This window comes from Meriones unguiculatus, chromosome 10 (genome assembly GCF_030254825.1).
Source record: "Meriones unguiculatus strain TT.TT164.6M chromosome 10, Bangor_MerUng_6.1, whole genome shotgun sequence".
Lineage (NCBI taxonomy): Eukaryota > Metazoa > Chordata > Mammalia > Rodentia > Muridae > Meriones > Meriones unguiculatus.
The window spans coordinates 2861727-2888797 of record NC_083358.1 but is presented as its reverse complement, the minus strand read 5'-3'; the positions used below and the strand labels follow the sequence as shown (position 1 = coordinate 2888797).

Below are 27071 nucleotides of genomic sequence, written 5' to 3'. Positions count from 1 at the left end.
CACACACACACACGCACGCACACACACGCACACTCACACGCACACGCATGCACACACACACACACACACACACGCACGCACACACACGCACACTCACACGCACACGCATGCACACACACACACACACACACGCACGCACACACACGCACACTCACACGCACACGCATGCACACGCACACACACACACACACACACACACACGCATGCACACACACGCATGCACACACACGCACGCGCACACGCGCACACGCACACGCGCACACGCACACGAGTGCCCGGCAGCTTACCGATCCAGCAGGGCCAGCAAGGTGAGCCGGTCGTACCACACTTTGATCCACTTCCCGGGGAAGATGAGGAACTTGTGAAACTGCTCGCGGCTAAACTTCCCGGAGGAGTGGGACGAGTCTTCCGCGTCCTGACTCACGGGCTTCACAGGTCAGACACAGACAGAGCAGAGAGAGCGTCACCGCGCAGGCCTTGTCACAGAAGCACGCCCACGGGTCACTCTCCCGGGCGGTGAGGGGTGGGTGGGGGCTAAAAGTGCAGAGGGCCTGGGCTCAGTTCTCAGCGTGCAATGGAGGCTCACAACCATGTGTAATACATACATACACACACATGTACATGCACACACCTGCACACACCTGCAGGCACACACAAATGAACACACACGCACACACGCACACACAGGGAGACCCAGGGCCTCTACAGCAGCCATGACCAGCGACACTGGCGCTCACGTACCCGAGGGGTCTCCGAGTGTGTCCTCCGAGCCACCATGAGCAACAGCTGCTGCTGGAGGGCGCCGAGCGCGGGGTCCCCCGAGGACGGGTCGGGGCTCCCAGAAGTGTTGGTGCTGGACGAGCTGAGCAGAGCGTCTCTGCGAACGGGAGGGCACTGTTGGTGAGCAGCCTGCGCTCGGCGCCTGTGTTTGTTGCACCCAGGAGGCCAGTGGCGTGCAGCCCAGGAAGGGACTGCGTTCTGAGTGAGCGAGGAGGCCGACTGAGGCCCAGGCCCGGACACGTGGCTGAGTGGATGCTTGCTCAGCTCTGATTTGTTACGTGGGTGTGAGTATGGGACCACTGCGGGTGAAGGCCTGGGACCCCGAGAACCTGTGTGACACTCACATCAACCGTGAGCTGGCAGCTCATCGCCTGAGAGACCAGCGGCTGCTTACGGCTGTGTCCAGGGAGGGTCAACTGGGGTGGGCGGCTGTGTCCAGGGAGGGTCAACTGGGGTGGGCGGCCCACCCTGAGTGTGCGCGCTCGTGTGCAATACTTAACGTCTTGGCCAGAATAAAGGCAGAGGTGTGGGAACACCAACCTCATCTCCCTCTGCTTCCTGGCTGTGAACCCATGTGACCCCTCAGCCATGGCCTCCTCGCCATGATGGAGTGAGTGTGCCCCCGGTCTGTGTGCTAGGGCTCACTGCGGTGGAGTGTGACCTCAAGACGGCGCAGAGGTCAGAGCACCGGCTGCTCTCCCAGGGGTCCTGGGTTCAGTTCCCAGCACACACTCACACAGACAGCAGATCTGGCGCCCTCTGCTGGTGTGCAAGCACACGCGCAGGCAGAACACTAATAAGTGAAATCAGTCTTTAAAACAGTCACATGTGGCTGCTCTCTGGAGCAGTCCAGACTTTTTAACTGTTAAACTCATTTTTACATGTGTGTGTGTTCAAGAATAGGTGCCGGCCTATGTTCACAATCACCACATGAGCACAGGGCCACTGAGCCGGAAGAGGAAGTCAGGTGTGACAGAGGCATGTAGCTCAAGCCTCCTCACTGCCCTGCATCCAAGCGGCCTCCACACCTCCGGGACCGCAGTGTGCACCACCGCGCTGTTCAGTCGCTGGAGGTGAATGGAGCCTCGGCTCAGTCTGGCCAACTGAGTCACCCCCGGTTCCTAAACCGCCGTTGACAGTCTCCGTGTGGGAAGCCCACGGCTCCCGTTACATGGCCATCGTCCGTAGTTCTCCAGGCACACACGCACTTCTAATACGCTGCGTGTGACAGGTTTGCCTCCAGGTTTACTCGGATCCCTGAGCTGGGACTGGTGGCTGCTCCACAGCTGCGGAGCTGGCCAGCGGCCTGGGCACTGCCACGAGGGCGCTGTCTAGTGTGCAAGCTGAATTGGCACCGAGGAGCTCGCACCCGCAGGAGCCGGGAATGTGCAACACCCCACAACCTCCCCACGTCCCGTTCCTCCCCCGCCACAGCCACGGAAACATTCCCGATGATCATCATGTTGCACATACGCTCTGCCCTAAGCGCCACGGAGAAACGCCACCGCTCCACCCCAGGCCGTGTGTCCTGTTCCGGGGAGCGTGCAGACCCCAGCACTGCCCACACACCCAGACCCAGGGCCCAGCACACCCACCTGGCCCGAGACACACAGTCCAGGTTCGAGGGAGCGTGCTGCCCCGAGGAGCCATCCTTCTGGTTTGCAGACTTTAAGTAACAGGATCTGATTTCTCCTGTGAAATCACGGGATTTGGGCAAAGAGCATCTCACACACACTCACACACGCACACACACGCACACACACGCACACACACACACTATCTGTGAGGTACACGTGTCTTCAGGTTCGAGGCAGCCTGTGGAGTGGCCAGGCTGGTCTTGTTCTCTTTGGCACTTGAAGCAGAAGTTTGTTTAGCAAAGGAGAACGACATTTAAAATCACTTATAAAAGAGTTTTTCAGGCCCACCTGGCCGCCCCCACAGCGCCCACCATGTCACCGCCTTTGACCTACTTATGGTTGCTCCGTTAGTCACTCAGCTCACACTTGCTTCCTTAGTTTCCCTTTCCCTCCCCCTGTGGTCCTGCCCAGTGGTGGCCGTCACCCCCCTGCCCTGTGGCCGTCACCCCCCCCGCCCCGTGGCATCCTCCACGGCTCACCGTTCTCGCCGATGAAGACATGCATGGCGTCCAGGGACACCTCCTCCTGCACGGATGTGTCGGGGCCGCTGATGACCTGCAGCACCGAGCTGTCCTGTTGGGAAGTCACCCTGTAGATGATCTGCCTCTGCCGGCTGCCCTGCAAACTGAAAGTGCACATGCGTCAGGGATGGTGCGATGGTGCGCAGGGCGGTTGGAAGTCAGCTTGATGCAAGCGTGGAGTCGCCAGTGGGGAGGGATGCTGGGGGGCACCACCATGGGGTGAGGCTGTGGCGAACCTTCGGGGAAGCTTCTTAACCAGGGACTGGTGGGGAGGCTGGCCAAGCCTGGGCCAGTGCGCTCCAGGTTCAGTCAGAGGCAGAGGGCTACCCAGAAAATGTTCACCATCTGGTCTACACGCACGTGTATACACACACACACACACACACACACACACACACACACACACACACCAGGAATTCTTCACCCTCCCCAAAGCTTTTCAAGGAGCGACGGAGTCCTTACAGCGCTGTGCCCTTGGCTGGCTGCATGAGCACCGGGCTGGCATTTGCGTGGTCTTGTCCTGGCAAGCATGGCTTTCCTGGCCGGGCGTCACATCCACTGGGCCTCTCGCTCTCCACAGCTTCCTCCTTGGTTCCTGGAGAAGTATGATCTGGAAGACACAGCTTTCCGTGTTAATAACAGGAACTGGGGCAGCCATCCCAGCGCTCAGGGCACAGGCAGCCCCAGAACAGGAAAAGTGTGAACACTCTGGCCAACTGTCCCAGCACTGAGGCTGAAGCAGGAGGATAGCTGTGAGTTCCAGCCCAGCGGGAGCTACAGAGAGAGACTCTGCCTCGAAATCCAGCAACAACAGAACTCCACACAGTCCGGGTGTGGTAGTGCACCCCTCTAATCCCAACATGGAGGCTAAGGCAGGGGACTCCCAGGAGTTTGAGGCTAGCCTGGTCTATGCACGAGATTCTGCACTGCGTGCCAAAGAGAGATTCGGGAAGGAAGAGGGGATGGCGGGTTTTGAGACACAGATGCCTTTGGGTCCCAGACAACAATGACTCACTACGTCATTAGGTTAGGCTGGGGCAGAAGGTTTCTTTGGTCTGTCCTTGGTGGCCTGACTGAGACTGACAGACATCTGCTCGTGTCCTCCTGAGGAAATCACGTGCCTATGTCACAAATAACTGTTCAAACAGTGTCCTTGGGTAGCACCTTTAGGATATGGTTTTATAGAAATTTCCAGAAGCTAAGAGACTGCAAAAGCAGAAGAATGACATCAGTTAATACAGAAGAGATCTTGAAAGGGTTAAATTAGCAGAACTAACTCTGTGTTCTTTCTCAGACTCCATCCAAGGTTAGCTTGTCCCTGGAATACCTTGGTTCCCACCATTAAGATCTGATACCCCCCCACACACACACCCTTAAGTTCTGAGGAAAAACCACAGAATGTTCTCAGCAGCTTGCAGCTAGACATGGCAACTGAGGCAGACCAATAAGGATGTGTCGGTTAAGAAAACATCAGTTGTTCCCAGGGTCACAGTGCTCCTCTTGGCAAGCTGTTCCTCTCTGTGGTTTGGCCAGATGCTGTCAACCAACTAGGTCAAAGTGCACTTCACTCCTTTTCCCTTTATCCAATCATGTAATGCCAATGCTGGGAGATCCTTGCTTGTGGTTTTTCCCTTTAAAAACCCTGCCCTCCCAGACCTCGGGGATGCTCTCCCAACCTACTGTGTCAGGAGGGATTGCAAAAGCCTGAATAAAGGCCCGTGTGTGTTTTGCATTGGACTCTTGTTCCTTGTGGTCTCTTGAGGGTCTTGTGATCTAGGCGTAACATTGGGGGATTATCTACCCCAGACCTCCAGGACCCCGACCCAGTTGGTCTTGTGCCGGCTGGTAAGTGTCTCTGTGCAGTGTCTGTACAAGCTGCAATATGTGGCTAAGAATGGACACATTGGACAGTCACAGCTGTGGGGGTTAAGGGAGATGTCCCTGGCCCTGGGGTGGATGAGGAACCCCACCATCTGTGCTGCTTTCGGTTTCCGAAGCAGGAGTCTGTAAGTCTGAGTTTTTGGATTCACCTCTGTTTTCAGTCATGGAGCAGATACTTTGTTTGTGTCTGTCTTTCTGTTTTCTGCCTTGTGTTTGTGTGTCTTCGTATTGGACTGTGACAGACGCTATGGGACAGACTGCTTCTAACTCCCTAGACTTAACTCTTGCCCACTTCTGGGAAGCCCTGGTCTGGCAGGTTTCTGCCAGTGCTCTGGTCTCTGCCACTGCTCCAGTCTCTGGTGGCAAGGTCTTCCAGAGAGTTGGGTTGCTTGGGAATGCAGCCCACCAGCTGAGAGGCTTCTGTGCAGGCAGGCAGCTCTTAAAGGGGCAGCAGCAGCTTCTCGGGTAAGAAAGCGACACACCTCTATGGTCATAAGAATTGGATTCAACAGGAAGTGAGATGTTGCTCCCATGAAATTACAGCTAAAAGAAATAAAAATAAGTTTTGTCTGTCTGTTTTGAATATATAAGTTTACTATGTTTTGTATATCTTGGTTGCTTATTATTGGTTATTAGGCATGTTAAAATTTTTATATAATTTCTGTCCTGTCTTAAAAACCAGGTTTAAAAATAAGGCTTAAAACTCTGTTTATATGAGATATTAAAGCTGCACCTCCATGTGTTTGTACACAAGAACTTTTCTTGCTGGCAGCCAAAGTTTACAACATCAAAATACTACACTTGGTATTGATTTTAGAGGCACTGATTTGTTTGTACTGATAAAATTTGGTTTTGACTTCTAAAAACTATGGTTCTACTCTATCACTTCACTCTGGATATTTTAATATTGCAAAAACAGGTTTTGGAGAATATTTAAATGTTTAAGGTTATGAAACATTTTAAAGTTTATCAGGCATTTTAAAATAATGGCCTTGGGTAGTCTAACAGAGAACTTAGAACAGTTTCTCAACCCTTTGGGAGAGGTCAAAAGACCTTGCTGTTTATTTTATTAATTTTACCAAATGAAACCAAGCCATACTGTTTGAGCCAATTAAGAAAACTGCAGATTTTGCAAAGTATCATATCAAAATGGTAAAAACACATGGAATGACTTAGTAAAGAAATGATAAAAAGGATTTTGATGAAAATTTTTATGTTGTCTGAAAAGCAAGAGACTGGGATAATAAAGAAAAGAAAAGAAGAGAAAACAAACAAATAGCTTGTCTAAAGTAAAAATGTCTGGTTAAACCAGAAGAATGGAGCTAGGAAAAGCCTAACTGAAGGCATATAGAATGTTATGGAAGGTCAGAGTAAGTATAGAAAGCCAGAGGGAATATGAACTGTATTTTCTTTGGTTTTTCATACCTGCAAATATGATTTGAGAAAGAACTGTAAAATATGTTCTTCATTTAAAAGGCTGGTGATTCTTTAATGCAAAATGTTTTCTTATGCTCTTTAAAGGGGGAAGAGGACTACAGCTCCATGTTAGCCCAGGGTTATATTCAAGTCATTGTTAACCATTGTATGAAATATATGCCTGGCTGCCAGGTCCTAAATAAATGATTTAATGTTGTTTCTTTCAGGCCTACAGATTTGGTATAGCCAGAATAGTCCATCTTTGCTGGGGGCTACCAGCTGTGTTTAGTTCTCTGTTTAGAGATGAGTGAAACTATTGTTGTGCTTATGTTGTTATAAGATTTCAGAAGTTCAGAGTTATGACATTGATTATTAGAGTTTTGATAAGCTGATAGAATACTGACTGTTTATTATCCAGTCACAAGCTTGAGATTTTAATTTCCTTTTGGTTGTCTTCTAGAGATAGACTTAAAGGTGCTTCTCATCATGCTAAAAACATCTGTCTAATGTGTATATATGATCCAAAAGCCATAGCTTTTCCTAGGTCTTAATGGCATCACTCTACTCCTGCTCTCTTGTAAACACTTGTTACCTGCTTTTTCTAAAGTATGGATCTCAATACAATGGTAATACTAATATACTTCCTTTTGTAAACTAAAATTCATATTAGTTTCAGGAAACCAAAAAGTCAGAAGACCAGGATCTGGCATAGCTCGAACAGACCCCAGATGAGTTTTTACCTTGGTCTTGGGATTCTTCACTTTCCCATTTACTAGACAAGTGTTAACTTCTGTCTCTAGTCTGAATTTGTCTCAGCAGATTTTCACCTGGCTGACAGACTCCATTCGGAGATCAACTATGGACTGCAAACTGAAATCTGTACTTGCTGGAAGCTGAAGTAAACCAGTCCAGCCAATGTGATGTCTCCATATCTCTTCAACTGGATTGCTAATTAGATGGTTCCCCATCGCCCAGCCTTTGGCTGGCATGTCAGCCCTCTTAGCTCCTGATACTAATGGTCCTATTGTTAGCACTGAAGCAATTTCAGAAGACGAGATCTTTGCCCATAATCCTGCCTAACAGCCTGAAATGCTAACTTAAAAGGGGCTCCCTGATATCAGCTATTATCTTGGGGACCTGCTTAGTTGGAGCAGGAACTGGTAATGCAGCACTGAATGTACAAAGCCAGAATTATAACAGCTTAAAGGCAGATACTAATAAAGATGTTCAATGCCTTGAGAACTCAATCACACATTTAGAAGGAATGTTGGTTCCCTGGCAGAAATAGCAGAACAGAAGGAGCTTAGATCTGTTGTCTTTACAGCAGGATGGGCTGTGTGCTGTCCTTAGAGAGAAATGTTGTTTTTATGTAAATCACTTGGAAATGATTAGGAAATCCTTAGCAAAAATAGCAAAAAGCCTGGAGAGACACTGGAAAGAGGATTCCAGAGGATGGTTTAAATCCTGACATAATAGTTCTCCTTGCTGAAGGTTAGGGACAATCTGGCTAAATGTGAAAAAGAGTACAAAGCAAGCCAAAGCTGGCTTGAATCTTGGTTTAGTGCTTCCCCTTGGTTTACTACTTTGTTATCTGCCTTAACAGAACCCTTGTTGATATTGTTACTCATGTTTACCCTCTGCATATTGAATAGTTTGATTGCCTTTGTTAGACAGAGGTGATGAGGTCCCAATGTCATCCACTCAATATTGAGGAGTCAGGCCTCTAAGGAGTCCAAGATTGGCCTCCATAGTTACAAGTAGAGGGAGAAATGAAGGGTTAAATTAGCAGAACTAATTCTGTGTTCTTTCTCAGACTCCATCCAAGGTTAGCTTGTCCCTGGAATACTTTGGTTCCCACCATTAAGATCTGCAACAAAACAAAACAAAACAAACAAAAACAAAAACAAAACAAAACAAAACACCACCACCACCACCACCACCACCACAACAACAACACAGAATGTTCTCAGCAGCTTGCAGCTAGACACAGCAACTGAGGCAGACGGATGAAGACAGGGTCATGTAAGAAAACATCAGTTGTTCCCAGGGTCACAGTGCTCCTCTTGGCAAGCTGTTCCTCTCTGTGGTTTGGCCAGATGCTGTCAACCAACTAGGTCAAAGTGCATTCCTTTACCCTTTGTTCAATCATGTAACAATAAGGCTTAGAAGCCCCTGCTTGCAGTTTTTCCCTTTAAAAACCCGGTTCCTTGGAGCTTTGATGGCCAGGAAGACCCACTCAGAGTGGGTGGCACAAGTTCTGGGCCTGGACTTCCAAACTCTGAGAGCAGAGGATTCTGGGGAGGTAGAGTGGAGGGAGAGCAGGGATGAGTTCATTCTCTGTGGTGGTCTGAATGAGCCGGCCTCCACAGGCTCTGTCAGGAGGCCCTGGTGGAGGAAATGTGTCCCTGGGGGTGGGCTCTGAGGTCTCAGAAGCTTAAGCTGGGCCAGTGTGTCACCATCTCTTCCTGCTGCCTGAGGATCCAGGTGTTGGACTCAGCTGCCTCCCCAGTGCATGGCCTGCTGTGCATCCCCAAGCCTGTGTGCCATCATGCTTCCCGCAGTGACAATGATGGACTAAAACTCTGAACTGTGGACCAGCCCCAGTGGAATGTTTTTTCTTATGAGAGTTGCCATGGTCATGGTGTTTCTTCACAGCAAAGGAAGCCCCAAGACATCCTCCCTCTGCTCTCGGCTGTGGGTGTAACATAACTAGCTGCTTGTCTTCCTGCCTGAATGCCCCACAGTGGTGAACTATGACCTGGAACTGTTTGTAAGAAGCATAAACCCTGTCTCCCGAAAGCCACCTTTGATCAGGTTCTTCATCACAGCCACAGAAAGGAGGACAACTCACCACATCACACCTCCCTGTTGGAATTCGGCTGGCTGAGGAGTTTAAGAAGAAGACAGTTTCAAGAAGACAAATCAAATAAAGTGGCCAGAGGGGACAGGGAAGCAGGCACATCAACCCCAACACTGGAAAAGGTGGAGGCATGTGGGTCAGGGGTCTAAGGTTATCTTCTGCTCCATAGCCAGCTTGGGGCCAGCCTGGGCTACATGAGGCCCTGTTTCACACACTGAAAGGGCTGATTGTGCAGGTGTGGCTCAGGCAGAGGGGAATCTTCAAATTCAAAGGTCACCCCCATCTCGCTGTGAACTCTGGGCCAGCATGGACTACATGTGACCGATGAGACGGTTCCTGGGTAAAGCCAGCAAGTGTGAGGGCGAAAGCCTGATCCTGGGACTCACATGGTAGAAGGCAGGACTCAAAGACTCCTCTGGGCTCTCCAAAAACTCCGAGATGGAAACAAACAAAAATAAAGGTAGGAAAACTCTCATCTCAAACATGTCTGTGCCTTTGCTTTGAGTGCCACCAGTTTGAAACTTAACAGAACTGGGGGATCCGCTCCAGCGGCCAGTAGAGACCTGAGCCGAGAGCCGAGAGCCGAGAGCCGAGAGCAGAGAGCAGAGAGCAGAGAGCAGAGAGCAGAGAGCAGAGAGCAGAGAGCAGAGAGCAGAGAGCAGAGAGCTTCTCTCAGCTGAGCAAACACGGCCTGCATGTCACAGCCAGTTCCCCATGCATGTGCTTGGTGTAGACACTGACATAATGAAGCCACAGCACTGTGGGATGTTAAAGCTAGAAGACAGAGTGATTCCTGTTTGGGGCTATCATTTTTGTCAAAGGGGAAACCGCTGCCCTAGAAAATGACCCTGCCAGGACATGCAGGGACCCGGGGCCCAGATGGGCAGCTCATGTTCCCATCAGGGGAAAAGCATCGAGGAGTGTCGAGCCTTGCCTTTATCCAAGGCATCAGTTTGCACGGGGGAGAAGCAAGTTGCTGCAAGATTCACCCACGTTCAAATTCCGGACACTCTAGAGAAGTCTCGGCACTGATAACCGATGCCGGCGTTGGCACTGTGGGAGTGAGCGAGGACCGTCCATTAAGGAGATGTGGGCATGCTTGCCATCCATCACAAATAAAGGGCTCAAGACTCGGCCTGGCATGAGTCAGGAACTACAGAGTGTCTGCTGTGTGTGCAACCAGGAAGAACTGACGTTTCCATATGCTGAGACAATTTGTACAAAAAGTAAGACATGCATTGGTATGTGTGCTAGTGTGTATATGTGTGAGTGTGTGTATACACCCGTATGTGTACACACCTGTGTGTACACCTGCACACCTGTCTGTGCACATGAGAGCCAGAGGTCAATACGAGGTGGTGTCCTGGGTTGCTTTCAAGACTCTTTCATGGACCCTAGAGCAGGCGGCCTGGCAGGTCCCCAGGATCTCCCTCCTCTGTCTACCCAGCATCCTCGCCTCGGTCTACCCAGCCTGGATCACAGATGCTCGCTGCCCTGGTGGATTCTTCCCTCTGGGGTTCTGGGGGTCAGACTCGGGTCCTCATGCTCACATGCAAACACCCTGCCAACTGAGTCACCCCCGGCAACACGGTGGTTCTGTAACAGAAGTGTGCCTGGTGCTGACATCCAGAGGGCCTGTCACCAACGCCAAAGAGCTGGCCAGAGTGAGACCACCGCTCCTTTCCCTGGACACAAACACCCATGGCCTCTATGGAAGCCGGCCTCCCCCACCCCCTTGCCCCCAAATAGAACCTCACGTTTCCTCTGGTGTGAGCTGATGCAGGTGAGGCCTCCCCAACCCGACACCAGAATATGGAACCATGCCAAGACCCAGAACCTCCCAAGCAGCAGCACGGCACTGCAAGAGGAAGCTTGCATGCCCTCACTGACATGGCACAGTTAGGAGCACATAGCCCTCATGGCTGTGCGGGGAAGAGCCAGGACACAGTGGACGTGCACGCGTGTGTCCCACTCAGGTCTTGCCCGAGAAGTGTCTCACTGTGTGCAGCCTAACGGTCTAAAGCCTTAGGCAGCGAGACTGTGAGCCATGTCCAGGCATTCTGGCCAAGGGCAGCTCACCACAGTCCAGGGCAGCACACACAGTGAGAGACCAAAGAATTAAAAATTAGGGTTTTTTTTTTTTTTTTTTTTTTTAGTTATTGGTTTAAAGTTTAAAGCACAAGCCTGAACAAAGGCCAGACAGGTGGAGCCATGTCCACCTGCAAGGAAGAACTAACTGTTGTGCATTCCTTCCTGCCCACTAGAGATACAGTTGCTAGGAAACCAGCCCCTCTCCCCTAGGACAGCCAAACAAGAGAAGCCAGACCATTAATGGTTTGGGTCCTTCCTATAGCCAATCAATTCAAAATGCAACATCGCCTTTTCTGTTTCAAACAAAAGACGCTTGCCAGGCAGGAATCCCCCTGCTTTGGACACTCTGGGAGGGACTGGAATCTTTAGATTACCCACCTACCCTGAGCACGTAGCTTTCTGCTCTCAATGCCTTCAGCGGTGAAGGTGTGTGAGCCCACCCTAGCTTGTAATAAAAAGATCCTCAGGTGTTTTGCAAATGACTCAACTCCTGGTGGTCTCCTGGGGTCTTGCAAATAGGGCCCAACAGCAGTAAGTATGACCTCTATCCATGTGAGGGACACACATGCACCCACATTAATGTGCACAGGTGTGCACACATGCACACACACACACACAGAGCAACAAATTGCCCCCTGAGAGCTGATGCCCAAGACTGGTGGAGGACAGGCTGCCACGCTCACCTTCCATGCCCCACTGAACTCTCACCTTCCACTCCCAGCTGCACTCCAGTCCCCACAGCAGCCTCAGGCACCTTGGCCGAGCTGACGGACTCCAGCAGGGAGACAAACTCCAGGAAGTTGGACTCGGGCGGGGTGTGTCCATCCTTGGCCTCCAGGTCTGACTTGGACGTGGGGATGGGCTTCTCGCCCTCGCTCGCCACCTCCCGGGTGCTCCTGCTCAGGAAGACGTCGGTCCCGCTGTCCACGCTGAGCACACGCGCATGCCTCTTCTCGTGGCTGCCCCTACAGGAGGCCGGGTCGAGGTTGGCCTGGGCCTCCCTGCTCTTGCCAGCCTCAGGGTCCACGCTGGCTGAGGGCGGAGTGGGTGCACTGCCTGGTCCCTGGGTGTCACACGAGCAGGGCCCAGGGCACTGGGTGGAGCACACCACAGCCACCGTGTTCGGGGTCCCTCCTGCTCCATCCTCCGTTAGCTGGAGCGTGATCAGGGGGATCTGGGCGTGCCCAGGGTCTCCTGCAAGCTCGGCGTCCAGCCTGTCCGAGCTGGTCACCCTCGCGTGCAGCGTGCTGTCCGGCTCACTCCCGGAGCTTGGGGTGCTGCTCATGGTGATGACTATCCTGACGGGCTCGTGCAGACTTGGGGGGTCCCCGGGCTGGGAGGGGTCGACGAGGGTCACTGCCACCTCACCATCTGAGCTGGTGGCCTCCTGGGCCTGGCCAGGTGTGCCAGGTGTGACGGGTGTGCGGGCCAGGACTGTGTCATACTCGCAGCGGCTGCTGCCCGGGCTATTGTGGGGTGACCCTTCGGGTGGCTGCGGCCTGCCGGGGCCAGGGGTAACCCCGGACTGCGGGGTGAGAGCTGGGCACCTGCCCCATGGCTGGACGGACACGTCAGATTGTGACAGCGACAGACGCGGCATCCTTGGGGCTGCGGGGCACCCCAGGCCACACTCAGAGCCACGGCGGGGGCGCTGGCCAGGGGCACAGTGGGCCTCCTTCCCTCCTGTCATGGTGGCCTGCTGCCCCGGGTCTGCGGGCCTGGGCTCTGGCACATGACCCCGGGAGGCTTGGCTCTCCGACTTCATGCCTGGGGAGGTGGACACGATGCCCTCAGGCTGGTCCTCTGACAGAACAACGCCTGAATGACAAGGGTGAATGAGTGGGGAGTGCAAGGCCTCAGGGCGAGATGTGAAAAATCAAAATCCAAACCAAATCAGACACATTCAGATGCTTCTCTGTACACACACACACACACACACACACACACACACACACACACACACACGGGAGCATGTACACTCAGGTGCCCGGATGTGGAAGCCCAAGGTCACCTCAGCTGCCATCCTTTCAGACCTCCCTTGGAGCCAGCGTCCCTCAAACTGAGCCTCAGCCCCTGGACGCTGAGCCTCCCCACCCCAGCCTCTCCTCCATGCTGGGACTGTAAGTGTCTTCACACCCACCTTCTCCATGCGGGATCTACAGATCTGACTGTCCCACATGCTTACACGGCCAGTGCTTTGCCTGCAGAGTGAGTGAGTGAGTGAGTGAGTGAGTGAGTGAGTGAGTGAGTGGCCTAGCCCTTTTACTGCAGCTCCCAGGACTATGTTCACAATGACACACACTTTCTTCCTTCTTTCTTACCTTTTTTCTTTCTTTCCTCCTTTCTTTTTTCCTTCCTTCCTTCTTTCCTTCCTTCCTTCCTTCCTTCCTTCCTTCCTTCCTTCCTTCCTTCCTTCCTTCCTTCCTTCCTTTCTCTCTCCTCTCTCCTCTTCCCCCCTTTCTTTCTTCTGAAGCCTCAAGAGGCAGAGCAGCGTGGTCCAAATCACAGGATTGGGCCTTGTGCTCGCAGAGACCTGGCTCTGCCCCCATTACCTTCTCCTGGGCAAGTTCCTTGATCCCTCTAAACCAAGGGAAACACCTGGGCCAGCGGTCAGGCTGGAAGTAATTCCCTGCTCTGGGGACATGGGCGTGTGCAACACCTGACCCTTAAATGTCACCCAGCCTCTGCCTGCTCCGTGCCAGCCACAACCTCACTTTGGCAACCAAACAGCCTTCAACACAGTCACACGCCCCTCCACGAGAGCCTCACAGCGCAGACCCTATCACCTCCTCCCCGGGGTGCTGGGGAGGCTCACTGCTTGTGTGGAGGGAGCCAGTTCCGTGCCCAGCACCCATGGCAGGTGGCTCACAACTGCCTGTGATCCCCAGCTCCAGGGCATCTGGCACCCCCTTCTGGCCCCTGTACTCACTTGTAAGAGCGTACATGCACATACAGAAACACACATATACACGTGATCAAAAAAATAAACCTTAAAAACAAAAAATTTGTCCCCACGGGGATTAAATGTCCGACAGTGAGAATGCTACCTTTCAGGTCCTCTGCCGTCTCCTGGGCCGGCAGCTCCTGCAGAGACAGAGAGCAGATGTCAGCAGGGAGTTGGCCCGCTGCACAGGCCACACGGCTGGCTGGCATACCCGGGCCACACCTCAGCACCCGTGCCCACGTGTAGAGGGATTGTGAGTGCACCGGTCCCCAGTGAAGGGAGGATGCTAATGACGAAGCTAGAGCCAGAAGGTGTGACTACGGTGGATGGTGAATGGTGAATGGAGCCCCGCAGAGCCACCCTGCTTCCAGGGATCCTGAGAAGCCTTAGTGCAGGATGCGCTGGGGAGACGTGACTTTGTCACTAGAGAGACACAATCTTCACAACTGGACGACGTCGAGGCTGCCCCGGGACCAGGAAAGTGGGATGAGCTCGGGGATCCCAAGGGCACACTCGGGCATCTCCGAAGCCCACAGCCTGAGGAGTGTGAGAAGCGTGGGGACCCCAGGCATGCTCAGCCACCCCCACTATGCTGCGAGCTGAAGGACAGGAAGGCGTCACCCACCGGAGCCCCCGAGGACGGCTGGGAGTGCACGCTGCCCCGGGAGCTGCCATGCAGAGGTGGTGTGGCCGGTGTGGCCAGGCTCCCATGCAGCTCCTCCTTCTTGCTGCTGTGAATCCGCCTGTCACTGCCGGCAGGAGAAGGGTACACGTTGCCGGAGAGCCAGCTCCTCCCAGGCCTCCCCACTCCCTCCCGGCTAGTCCTCACACACAATCTTCTTAAAAGCATACAAACTTCCCCTAAAATTAGAAGACATTCCCTCTCTCTATCCCCACACCTCTGTGTGTGTGTGTGTGTGTGTGTTAGAGAGAGAGACAGAGAGACAGAGAGAGAGACAGAGACAGAGAGACACAGAGAGAGAGAGAGCCTCTGTGTCTGGCTTTTTACACGAATTCTGCAAATCAAGTCCAGGTCCTCAGCGTGTCCTCCCAGGCCGGAAGACACACCTAAAGTAAACTGTAAAAAGTGAGGCAAGCACGGCGCCCCTCAGACCTCACTCTATATGTGCAATGTGTAACCTTTGTACGAATACACACTGTTCCCAGGTGCACTTGGTGAAGCCACGTAACAAGATAAAACACTTAAGCAGACTATTTCGCACTGTCAGGCTAAAGGGATTTCAGATAGGAGTGTAAGCTGTGTTGGAGGCCAGATGACACATCCAAACTGTGAAAAATAATAATTAAGTTCAGTTTTAGATGTAAGCAAAGTGTACAAACCCACATTTGCCTGGGATGTCTGCCCTCGTATAAAATTCATATGTAGCAGACAGCCTCTGTTTATTGTGTATGCATGTATATATGTGTGTACATATATGTGTGTATATGTGTGTACATATGTGTATAAATGTATGCGTGTACACACATGTGTATATTTGTATGTATGTATGTATATATGTATGCATGTGTGTATACATGTATATGTGTATATCTGTATGTATTGTGTATATCTGTATGTATGTATGTATGCATGTATGTATATATGTATGTGTGTATACATGTATATGTATATATATGTATGTATTGTGTATATCTGTAGGTATATATATATGCATGTATGTATATATGTATGTGTGTATGTATGTATACATGTATATGTATATATATGTATGTATTGCGCATATATGTAGGTATATATGTATATATATGCATATGTATGTGTATATATATGTATGTGAGTGTGTATATATGTATGTATGTATGTATGCATTTTGAGCCTAAGCTTTGAGTAGCCTGGAACCCACTGTGCACCTGTGGATGACCCTGAACCCCTGATCCCCCTGCCTCCCCCTTTCTGGAGCACATGTCACTTAGCAGGTCTCTTTGGTGCTGAGAATGGAGCCCAGGCCTGTGCGTGTGCCAGGCGAGCTCTGCAGGCCAAGCTACAGCCGACCCAGGCGGCAGCGTTTTAAACCAAGCCTCCCCCCCACCGGAAGCCGGCTACCTGGCGCTCTTGTGCCTGGCGGCGTGCTGGCATCCGGCCTTCCCCTCCGGCCTCCGCTCGTCCCTGTGTCTCGGGGCTCGGTGCTGGACCACCTCTCCCTCATCGAACATGAGGTGCAGGCGGTAGCTGAGGAGCTTGATGAGGGCGAAGAAGACGGTCACAGAGCCGCAGTAGAACAGCACAGTGAGGACGCTCGGGGGGCAGGCCTGGGGGCAGAGGGAAGGGCGCTGTGGCCTGCACGCTCCCTTAAGCCTCGGGGCACAGACAGCTGTGTCCTGAGCACAGGCCAGGCGAGTCCGGTGCTTGTGGCGGGTCGTCATGTCACCCAGCTACCTTCCATCTGCCTCGCTTCCCAGGTCTCCTGAGCTCTTTGGCTTTCATACATTCGCGTTTCATTACGGAACTGTGGGCTACCGCGGACGTTACAGCAGGCAGCAGGGTCATCCTTCACATGATGTCAGCACTGTTGCTTCACTGTGCTGCTATTACAGGGGTTAAAATGGGGCTGGGAGCACGGCTCCGGGTGGAGCCTGGTGGGGCACACTCAGGGTGGAGCACGGCTCTGGGTGGAGCACAGCCTGGTGGGGCATGCTCAGGGTGGAGCACGGCTCCGGGTGGAGCACAGCCTGGTGAGGCACGCTCAGGGTGGAGCACAGGTCAGAGTGGAGCATGGCCTGGTGGAGCACGCTCAGGGTGGAGCCCGGCTCCGGGTGGAGCACAGCCTGGTGGGGCACGCTCAGGGTGGAGCACGGCGCAGGTTGGAGCACTCGCCTGTGGGCCATCCTAAGCTCAATCCCCAGCACTGAGGAAGACAGAACAAAGCTATGGAGGCTGTGGAGTGGGCTCAGCCAGTGACACACTCTCCACAGGAACAGGGCCAGTGGGCTCAGATCCTGGAACCCAAGCCAGGTACGGTGGTGTGTGCTGATGATCCCGGTCCTCGGAAGGCAGAGCCAGCTGGAGTCTGGCTGCCGCAAGCATGGGATGCTGGTGTCTTTCCCGCTGCTGTTCCTGCTGTTGCGGGCCCTCCACCCTGGACACCACACCCGAACTCACTGCTGCTCACCACTGATGCTCCGAACCAGGGCCCTACCAACAACTCAGGTAACAGACTCGGACACAGCTCTAACATGTAACGTGGGACCATGAGCAGATGCTCTCGCCTAGCTGGTGGGTCAGACGGGCCCACACCTGAGAAGAAGAGTGTGGGACAAGATGCACCCCTGGCTGGATTGGTGACTGTCCTCACTGCTGTGACCAGGTGCCCAACAAGAAGCAGCTTAATGTGAGGCCAAAGCTTGGAAACTCCCCAATGGGGGTTTTCAACTTTAAAAACCTTGTTCCCGCCCCCTCATTCCTCTCTGCTTCCACAGGGAGCTTGTGGCCTGGGCTCGAGCTTGTATTACATAAACAGGTATTTGCAGCAGTCAGTTCCTGGAGGTCTTTGGGAGGTCTCAGGAAATGGGCATAACACCAGGACTGAGGGGGAAGCTGGGCAGCAGGCAGCTCCTGTGCTGGCAGGAGCATGCCCTCGGGACTCAGAGCTTGAGAGAACTAGAAGCAGAGCATGGGCAGGAAGTGGGGCTGGGCTATGTGACCCCAGGGCCCACCCCCAGGGAACCACTTCCTCCAGGGAGGCATCACCACCAAAGATCCCCAGCGCTCCCCGGCAGTGCTGCCAGTGGACCATGTGCTCACAGTTCATTGCCACCACAGCCAACAGCGTCTGGTAAAAGGTTTTCCCAGGATTCCTTGGGATATTTCTTATGGTCAGACATCTTTCTGCTCCCCTGGTTATCAAGCAGCGAGGTGTGGTCTTATTTCAGAAGCAAGTTAACAGTGGACTGAGGAGGGCAATGAAATACACCTCAGCTTTCTCCCATCACTCTCTTCCCCACACTTTTCATATGTGGGGTTGGGGACTGTTTGTGTGTCTGGCACGCATGGTGGCACACTCATGGTGCTTATGGACAAGGGTGGATGTGCGTGTGAAAACCGGAGGCTCAGCTCCGGGTCCTCCTCCATCCCGCCACTCTGTATCCATTGAGGCAGGCTCTCTCAGGCAAACACAGAGCTACAGACACGGCTGGCCTCACTGACCAGCCTGCTCTGGGGAGTCCCCACCTCTGCTTTCTGTGGCTTCCAAAGAAGATCCAAACTCACATTTGCTCTTCAGGTACTTTAACTGCTGAGCCTTCCAGAAATGGTAAAGATTTGGGAGAAAAACTGGTGCGTGCGTGCGTGTGTGTGTGTGTGTGTGTGTGTGTGTGTGTGATGCTGAGCATCCCAATACATACATACATATATGTACACATATATATAATGTATACATATATATATATATATATATATATATATATATATAATTACTGAGCATCCCCGGACAGGGCGTGTGTCCAGTGGCTGAGACACTGCAGCTGCTTGCTGCTGCAGGAAGCCGAGGGCCACAAGGGCTGCAGGATACTGGGAGCACTGGTGGGGAAAGCCTGGAGCGGTGGTTTTCCACCTGTGGGAACCACCTTTGAGGGAGGAGAATCCACCAACCCTTTCACAAGGGTCATCTAAGACCACCAGGAAACACAGACGTTTTATGTCACTATTCACAAGAGAATCAACATCACAGTCATGAAGCAGCAATGAAAACGTGCTCATGGTCGCCGTAATCCACATGAGGAGTGGCATTAAAGGGCCTCAGGATCAGGAAGGTTGGGGACCGCTGGCCCAGAGCAGGAAGCACCTGACCTCAGGCTGTGAGCACCTCGGTCTTCCAGCCCAGCCCAGCCAGGGGACCCCAATTCCAGTGACCCACATTGCCTCAAGTCCTGAGAGGCCCCTCCCCAAGGGAAGGACCTTGGGCAGAAACTGGTTACGACGAACATCAAAAGGTGCTGCACTGGGGGCTGGAGAGACTGCTCAGTGGTTAGAGCACCGGCTGCTCCTCCAGAGGACCCAGGTTCAATTCCCAGCACCCACACGGCAGCTCACAACTGTCTGTGACTCCTGTTCCAGGGGATCTGACACACTCACACAGACACACATGAAGTCAAAACACCAACGTGTACAAAATAACAATATGATGATTAGCTTTTAAAAAGAAATGCTGATGGAACGGATGAAGGGTCCTGCCACCTAACCACAAGGACATGAGTTTAACCCCAAACCACACCAAAAGCGTGTGTGGAAGTACGTGCTTGCAACCTCAGATCTGGGTGGAGATGGACGGATTTCTGGACCTCACTAGTCAGCCTAGAACTGGGGAAACCCCAAATTCAGACAGAGAGAGAGAGAGAGAGAGAGAGAGAGAGAGAGAGAGAGAATGGAGAGCTGTTTCAAAGACGTAGGCAGGGAGCAGTTGAAGACAGCCCAGGCCAGCATTTGTCCTCCACACACTCATGGGACACACACACACGTGTCACGCCAACACAGACTTTCTAAGAAGTCAACACAAGCAGAGCACAGCCGTGGGGAGCAATGGGAAAGCGTGGAAGAGGCAGAGGCCACAGGCGGCGCTGTGTAGCCGGCGCTGAGGTAAAAGTGTGGAGCTGGCCTACGGCCGCCAGCGCGTTTAAAACTGCTGGGAACGAAACGCGTGCAGTTTTCAGCTCACTGCTAAACGCAGAGAGGAAATAGATGCCTCATGACGCAGAAACCTAGCGAGTGTGCGCTGACCGAGGCCACAGTCACACAGCAGGGTGGGAGAGTGTCGTGTCCCCCTGACACGTCAGAGCCTTCCCCAAGCCCCAGCCACACGCGACGCCCGGAGCACAGAGAAATAGTCAAGATACAGTATGCAAAACTTTACATGCCACAAACCAGAAGGGGCTGAGAAGCCTCCGGAGTCAGGGACCCCGAAGCCTCGTGGCGACCTCTGTTGAATCTCAGACCCAGGAAAAGCAAGATGCCCTACTGCCAGGACGTGATGCAGCGAGGGCATCTGCATAGGGATCAGACATCACACGGGCGCCATGTCGGGTCTCGCTGTGAGGATGATGACAGAGGCCAGTGTTCCTGACTGTGGAGCATCCCAAACAGAATAACAAGGAGGAAGTGGCAGGGGCACCAGCTCACCTCTTTCTGCTGCCTCACGCTCCTGTCCCCACGGACCGCACCCTGGAACCGTGAGCCAGAGCAAAGCCTCCTTCTTTAAGCTGCTTCTGTCAGGGTCTTTGCCACAGGATGGTAATTAACACATGGCGAAGTGCCAAGACTTGGTTTTTCTAGTGAACAAGGTGTAACACTGTTTGTACGAATCTTGCAATTTTGTTTTGTTTTTTCAAACTAAGACCGGAAGCCAGGTTGCTGGCACATACCTGTCCTCTCAGCACTCAGTAGGGGTGGCAGGAGGTTTGAATATCTCAAGGCCAGCCTGGGCTATGTGAGACTCTGTCTCAAACACAAAAACAAAAACAGCAGCAACAAACAACAACAAACAATCCTTGATAGAAACTAATTCATATTCTACCTTAAGTTTGTTGTGGGTTGTTTTTGGTGTTGTTGTTGTTGTTTGTTTGTTTCTTGGTTTTTTTAAGTGTATTTCTTTTTTGTACTGAGAGTTGAACTCAATGATCTAGCTCAACCTTCTTCCCCCAGGCTCCCTCTTACAGGACAATCTCACCCTTTTCCTCCTGCCCTGGGCGGACAGTCTGACTGTGCCACCTCGGAGCCCTTTCTCCCCTCCCCCGGGCTGGGAGGCCCCGTGCTCTCACGCTTCATCCTTGTCCTTTTCGTCTTTGCAATACTGAAGGCCGGCCAGAGGCATCTGCCACTGTCACCCTCTGCCAGGGCCTCCACTCACAAAGCCAACCGCCAGGAGGGCAGCGTCAGGCTAAGAAGCTGATGAGCCCAGGCCTGGGCCGGACGCAACTGGACAAGGCTTCCCTGTGGTGTCTCCCTGAGCCCCATGGCTCCCCAAAACTGCCCCAATACGACCATAAAGGCGCCCGCTGCTGAGCTCATGACTTCATCCTGATCCCCCGAGCTCATGCAATGGAACCCCTACAAGTCTTCCTGAGCTATCTGCGCGCGCGCGTGCGCGCGCGCGCACACACACACACACACACTCACTCACAAAGATAAAATACTGGTTGTATTCCTTCTGTTTCTCTTGCTCCACAGCCGAGAAAAACGAAAAGCCAGAGTGAGCTAACTTCTCCCAAGGTCCCGGAACTGGGAAAAGTCGGATCCGGAACTCAACGGGGCAACCTGCCTTCAGAACCACAGCTCTGGACACACGGCCGGAGAAAGAGCCAGAGCCGGGGTGCCAGGCCAGAGCCGGGGTGCCGAGCCACCAGGCTTCCCGGATGTCGGCCTGGGGACCTGTCAGCCGTGCAAACTCATTGAAGGTCTGTGGAGGAGCTCCAGATCTCCACAGCGCCCGCCTGGCAAGCCGACCCGCCGGCAGCTTCCTTCCGAAAGGAGCCTCCCCAGGCTCAGCTGCAGACGCGCAAAGCCACTATGAGGGGCATCTAGGCGAGCACGCAGCCTGCACGGCCTCCCACCCTGGGTGTCCATGCCCGAGCAGGCATTGCCACGCTGCTCCGGCATATGGCATAACGGCTATCCACTCCTGTTTTGTTTTTTCAGGCTTCTACACCGCGGTGTGGAAATTGCAAAGTAATTGATGGAAATGGCTAAGTAAGTGCTGGTGCAATCTGTCTTCCTAAAGCAAAGCGGGAAGAGAGCAGAACAAACCAACAACGGAAATCAGGTCGCCTGGGGGATTCTCATTGCCTTTGCGTTGTGACCCCGCACAAGGTCACACAGACATCACCCCGAGCGTGAGGCCCACAAGCTCGTCTCAGCACTAGGAGCGGGGCCTGACTCATCCAGGCACAGTTCTTAACGAGCGAGCGCACAGTCCCGAGTCCCAGGCGCGTCTTTCCTTTCCCGTGATTCCCCTGTGCCCCGCGGGATCCCAGATCCCCCTCGCTCATTCTCTGGTCTCCACTTCTCAAAAGTCACTGTCCCCTCCCCACCCTGGGCAGAGTCTGCGGCTCCCCTCCCCTTCCTCCTCCTCCTTCTCCTCCTCCCAGTCCTCCTCCTGGTCCTCCCCGCCCTCCATCCGCCCTGGGCACTCACCAGGTGCAGGGCCAGCGGCAGCAGGAGCAGGAACAGCCACAGGTAGAGGTGGCAGCTGTTGGTGAACTTGCTGTGCTCCGGGTCGTGGTACCAGCCGCCCGTGAGCGCGGCCCACACGCCCTGCCGTAGCAGCTGAAGCACCTGGGACGCCATGGCCGCGGAGCCGGCGGGAGCCGGGCAGGAGCCGGCGGGAGGCTCACTCACTGCTGTGCCCCAGGCGCGGCCCCTCCGCCGCCGCCGCCGCCGCCCAAACCGCGGCACGCGCTGGACTTCCCGGACCCGCACAGCCGGGTGCCGGAGCCGGCTGGCGCCGCGGGGCAGGTGCGCGCCATGGCCAAGGGAAGGAGGATTTTCCCATCATGCTCCGCGACGCCGCTTGGGATGCTCCCGCGGCTCCGCCCCACGCCCGCCCCAGTCTTCCGCGGAGTTCTCTCCCTCCCACTCCCGTCTTGGTGGCTGGGCTCCACGGCCCTTTCCCCCGTGTTCCCCAAGAGTGAGTGTGCTGGGTGTGAGTCCCAAGATGCTCCGGTGTGAGAGCCACGGGCAGGAGCCTTCTCGGCTTCTGCGGCTTGTCTGACTTCAAAGCTTGAAGCCCTCAGAGCAAGGCGCCCCGAGCTCCTGCGAGGCTCGGGTCCCGCGGCCTTGGCCACAGACTGGGGGTTCTGGAGTTTCCCGCCTGGCACATCTGCTCTGATGTCCTCTTCCCCTGACGCTCCCTTCCCCGCCCCCAGCCGGGCGCACAGACGGTACCCCCCCTCCCCCCCACCGCCCCGCCCTCTGCAATCCTCTTCGGAACCGCAATCAGCCACTCTTGGTTTTCTTTTACGTTGTTTTACTTTATTCGCTGGGCAGGCTCTCTGCACACACTGAGGCTGGCCTGGAAATCCGTGGCCGTCCTTCACAGCACTGAGATTACGCTAGGTGGCGCTAGATCGCTGCTAGACCCGAGCAAAGCCCGCTCACTCTTGGTGCCCAACAGGCGAGGATGGACAGCCGGGGCGAACTCCTTACAGTGGGAAGCTTGTCTGCAAAATGAAGGCTCTAATGTTCAACTTACGTTTGGTCACTTCTCACATAATGTCAGTGTGTGTTCTGTGTGTCTGGGGGTGGTATTTACTCTAGGTAGTGATTTCCCCTTAATTTCCCATGCAATGAGGCCAGGGTGCCTGCCGCTCAGGGTAGAAATAATGAAGGAAACTTCTGAGTTTCGACCTGATACGTTTTGAAGAAGTAAGAAAATGACTTAAATACGGAACTAATGTGCAATGATCCCAAACCGAAAATGTGATACAAACCAAGCAAAAATTAGCTTTAAAATAAACCCTAGGACACTGACATAGAAGAAATAATTCATTTAGCAAATTATACAGTGAAGAAAGAATTAGTTTCAATGCAGAATGCCCGGCCCTTGGGAAGCCTCGGAGGGCCTGAGCTGAGTCCAGAGGCTCAGAACCCTCTCCCGCAGGAAGTGACCACAGTTGATGAACTCCTGTCTGTTGCACTGAGTTATGTAGTTAGTGTATAAGACCCCTTTGTAACAACAGCTGAGCCAGGCCAGGGAGTGCATGACATAGTGAGAATAAAGCAGACGTTTTGAAATCAAGAAGAAAAGACAAGCCCAAAGCAAACAGTTAGAAGACTTTAATGGGTGTAAATGAAGAAATTAACAGAGAAAGGAGGCAATTCCTCAGAAATAAAAAGTAACCACTCAGGCTAAGCCTGTGTCCTCGAGGTGAGTCAATAGTTAACACAGCAGAGACGGGAACCGTGGACACACTGGGCGCCGGATAAGGTGAAGAGGAAAAGCTCCACTCATTGGTGCTATTATTCTACAGATGAGCAAAGCTGGCCTAGCCGATTTTGAAACAGGCTGCGTTGTGGGAAAGAGAGCATTCTTTCGTGGGCAGACTGCCAGATTTTATCTCAAAGATGCACAATGGACAGAGGTGATAGTGGATGTTCTCTTCCAGTCTCTGCACCTGGGCACACCCATGCACAAACACACACACACACACACACACACACACACACACCACACACTAGACATTATAAGAATAGAAGAGCTAGAAAATGTATGTGTGAGGGGCCTTCCTGGGCTGGGGAACCCGCTGGAAGTTGAGGGGAGGGCCCTGGCACCCCCTTGCTCTCTTAGGAAGTGCCGAGCTTGGCTGAGGGCTCACACTCAGAACCCCAGCACTCAGGAGGCTGAGACAGGGCAACTGTTGTGAGTCCCAGGCAAACCTGTGTTCTGAAGTGTGCACAAGGTCAGCACAGCTGCACGACAGAACCTGCTTCAGAAAAAGGAGTGTTAATGTTGGTGAGAACCATTATCTGAGAACTGCTCCCCTCCCGGCTCTTCCCTGCCACCCTTCGAAGAAAGTGAAGCTCCCTGCCACTCACAGACAGCAAATTCAGAGTCTGAAAACAAACAAAACAGGGAATAGCAGAAACAGAACCAAACCTCCTCATGTTCTTCCGCATTAAGGCAAAGCTGCTCTATCGCCTAGGACACTCTGCTCAGATTTTTGGGGGGTGATTTTGTAACTGCACTCTGTATTTTTTAAGCTCCCAAGCATTCCTTCATGAAAGCCATCAAGCAGTTTAAAATACAAGGCCCAAAGGTAAAAATCAAAAGGAGTAGGGTCCCATCTGAGTGGATATAAGGGTAGTAAGCCAAGGAGAACTATTATACCAGGATTTAAACCATCCTCTGGAACATTTTCTCTCTAGCATCTCTCCAGGCTTTTTGTTATTCTTGCTAAGGACATCCTATTCATTCCTGATTGGTTTGCATAAAGATGACATTTCTCTCTAAGGGCTGTACACAGCCCACCCTGTTGTAAAAACAACAGATCTAAGCCCCTTTTGTTCTGCTATTTCTGCCAGGAAATCAACATGTTTTTCTAAATGGGTGATTGAGTTCTCAAGGCACTGAATATCTTTATCAATATCTGCCCTTAAGCTGTTTGCCCTGACCTGCAGGACTTCAATGGGTTCCTAAAGAAAGGAGGGTGGAAGGAATGAGGGAGGAGGGAACAAGAGATGTGAAGAATGGAGCCAAGTCTGTTTGTTTGATTTATTGGAAATTTTTACCCAACTTACATAGGGAGAAGTCAGGAAAGGGGGAAGGTAAATTTACTGCCGCAGGAGATAGGAAGAGTGCTTCTATGGGTTAAATATTGCACCTGCAAGACACCGTAAGGATGTTTTCTTAAGATATTTCACGGATGCTCTAAAACTAACAGATGGGTGTCCTCACAAATCTATCACCCATGATTGAGGGTCTTAGGTAACTCTTTCACTAAATAGCTTTAGGTCTCCACTAAATGATCTTTGCTCACTACTTGGCTTTGGCTTCAGTAAATAGCTTTGTCTCCTCTAGCTTTGGCTCACTAAAATGACTTTGGCTTCAGTGAATAGCCTTGTCTCCTCTAAATAGCCTTGGCTGCCAGCAGCTGTTATTCTGGCTTTGTACATCCAGTGCTGCAATACCAGTTCCTGCTCCAGCTAAGCAGGTCCCCAAGATAATAGCTAATGTCTGGAAGCACCTTCTAACTTAGCGTTTCAGCCTGTAAGGTAGGATTGGGAAGAAAGGTCTCTTCTTCTGTATCTGATTCAGGTCTGAAAATGGGACCATTGCCATCAAGGGGTTAGGAAGGTAAAATGCCAGTCAAAGGCTGGGCAATGGAGCAGTCCTCAGAAGCATCTGGTTAGTTGATCCACCTGAAGAGGCAGAGAGCAATCATGTCAGCTTCCAGAAAGTCCAGATTTCAGCTTGCAGTCCATGGCTGATCCCCAAATAGAATCAACCAGGTGAAAATCTGCTGAGGCAAATTCAGACTAGTGACAGAAATTGAATTTGTCTAGTAGTTAGGGAAAGTGAGGAATCCCAAGACCAAGAGGAAAAACTCATCTGAGGTCTGTTTGAGCTATGCTAGATCCTGGTCTTCTGACTTTTTGGTTTCCTGAAACTCATATTAACATCACCATTGTATTGATGACCATACTTTAGAAAAAGCAGTTAAAGGTGTTTACAAGACAGCAGAAGTAGAGTCATGCCATTAACGCCTAGGAAAAGCTATGGCTTTTGGGTCAGAAATACACATTAGACAAATATTTTTAGCATGATGAGAAGCACCTTTAAGTCTACCTCCAGAAGACAACCAAAAGGAAATTAAAATCTCAAGCTTGTGACTGAATAATAAGCAGTCATTGCTCCATCAACTTATGAGAACACTATTGATCAATGCAACTGAACTTCTGAAATCTTATAACAACATAAGCACAAACATAGCTTGGGGGGAGAGAAATCTGAAATATTTCCCATTTTCTATGTGCTTAAATTATATTTTCTTATATCATTACAACTTACATTCATATACCTTAAAACATTTATTTAGACCCTCCAATCTTTCTTGCATTTACTAACTTTGAAACATTTTCCTAGACCTTTAAACAATACTTTTTAGATTTTCATAACCTGAACTTTTATATCCTCTGACCTTACACAAACTTTACATCTTTCTATCCAGTTATTCACCATAAGACACAGGCAACAACATGAAGCCTGTGAGCAAGGCAAGCCTCTTTGCCTTTCTAAATAAAAGATCTAGTACCTGGTAGTTCTAACTAGCTAATGAACCGACCAATGAGCTAACAGTAGATCTAATTGTCTTTAGCTGCAAAGCTACCATAAGCTTAGCCTAGCCATCAATGTGATCTGAGACCTCAGAAGGATAAAGTATAACCTAAATAAATGTACCAATCAAAATGACAGAGATGACTAGTCAGTCCATCA

At 52.1% G+C, this 27071-nt stretch overlaps 1 protein-coding gene across 6 annotated transcripts in view; it reads right to left on the bottom strand.

Moving 5' to 3' along the window:
- The window catches only part of Pcnx2 (pecanex 2), a 94878-nt gene extending 72223 nt beyond the window's left edge, over positions 1–22655 (bottom strand). For 2 of the 6 annotated variants that reach the window (XM_060391788.1, XM_060391789.1), the window contains exons 1-10: positions 22274–22655; positions 16196–16401; positions 14756–14879; positions 14234–14270; positions 11895–13004; positions 3401–3548; positions 2897–3042; positions 2376–2472; positions 742–877; positions 288–427 (exon numbers count right to left, since the gene is read on the bottom strand). In XM_060391788.1, the coding sequence (XP_060247771.1) occupies positions 288–427; positions 742–877; positions 2376–2472; positions 2897–3042; positions 3401–3548; positions 11895–13004; positions 14234–14270; positions 14756–14879; positions 16196–16401; positions 22274–22426 (2297 nt within the window). In that variant the 5' untranslated portion in view covers positions 22427–22655. The remainder of the gene's footprint in view (positions 1–287; positions 428–741; positions 878–2375; positions 2473–2896; positions 3043–3400; positions 3549–11894; positions 13005–14233; positions 14271–14755; positions 14880–16195; positions 16402–22273) is intronic. The other 4 variants (XM_060391784.1, XM_060391785.1, XM_060391786.1 and 1 more) reach the window with 3 other exon arrangements.
- Between the last annotated feature and the right edge of the window lie 4416 nt (positions 22656–27071).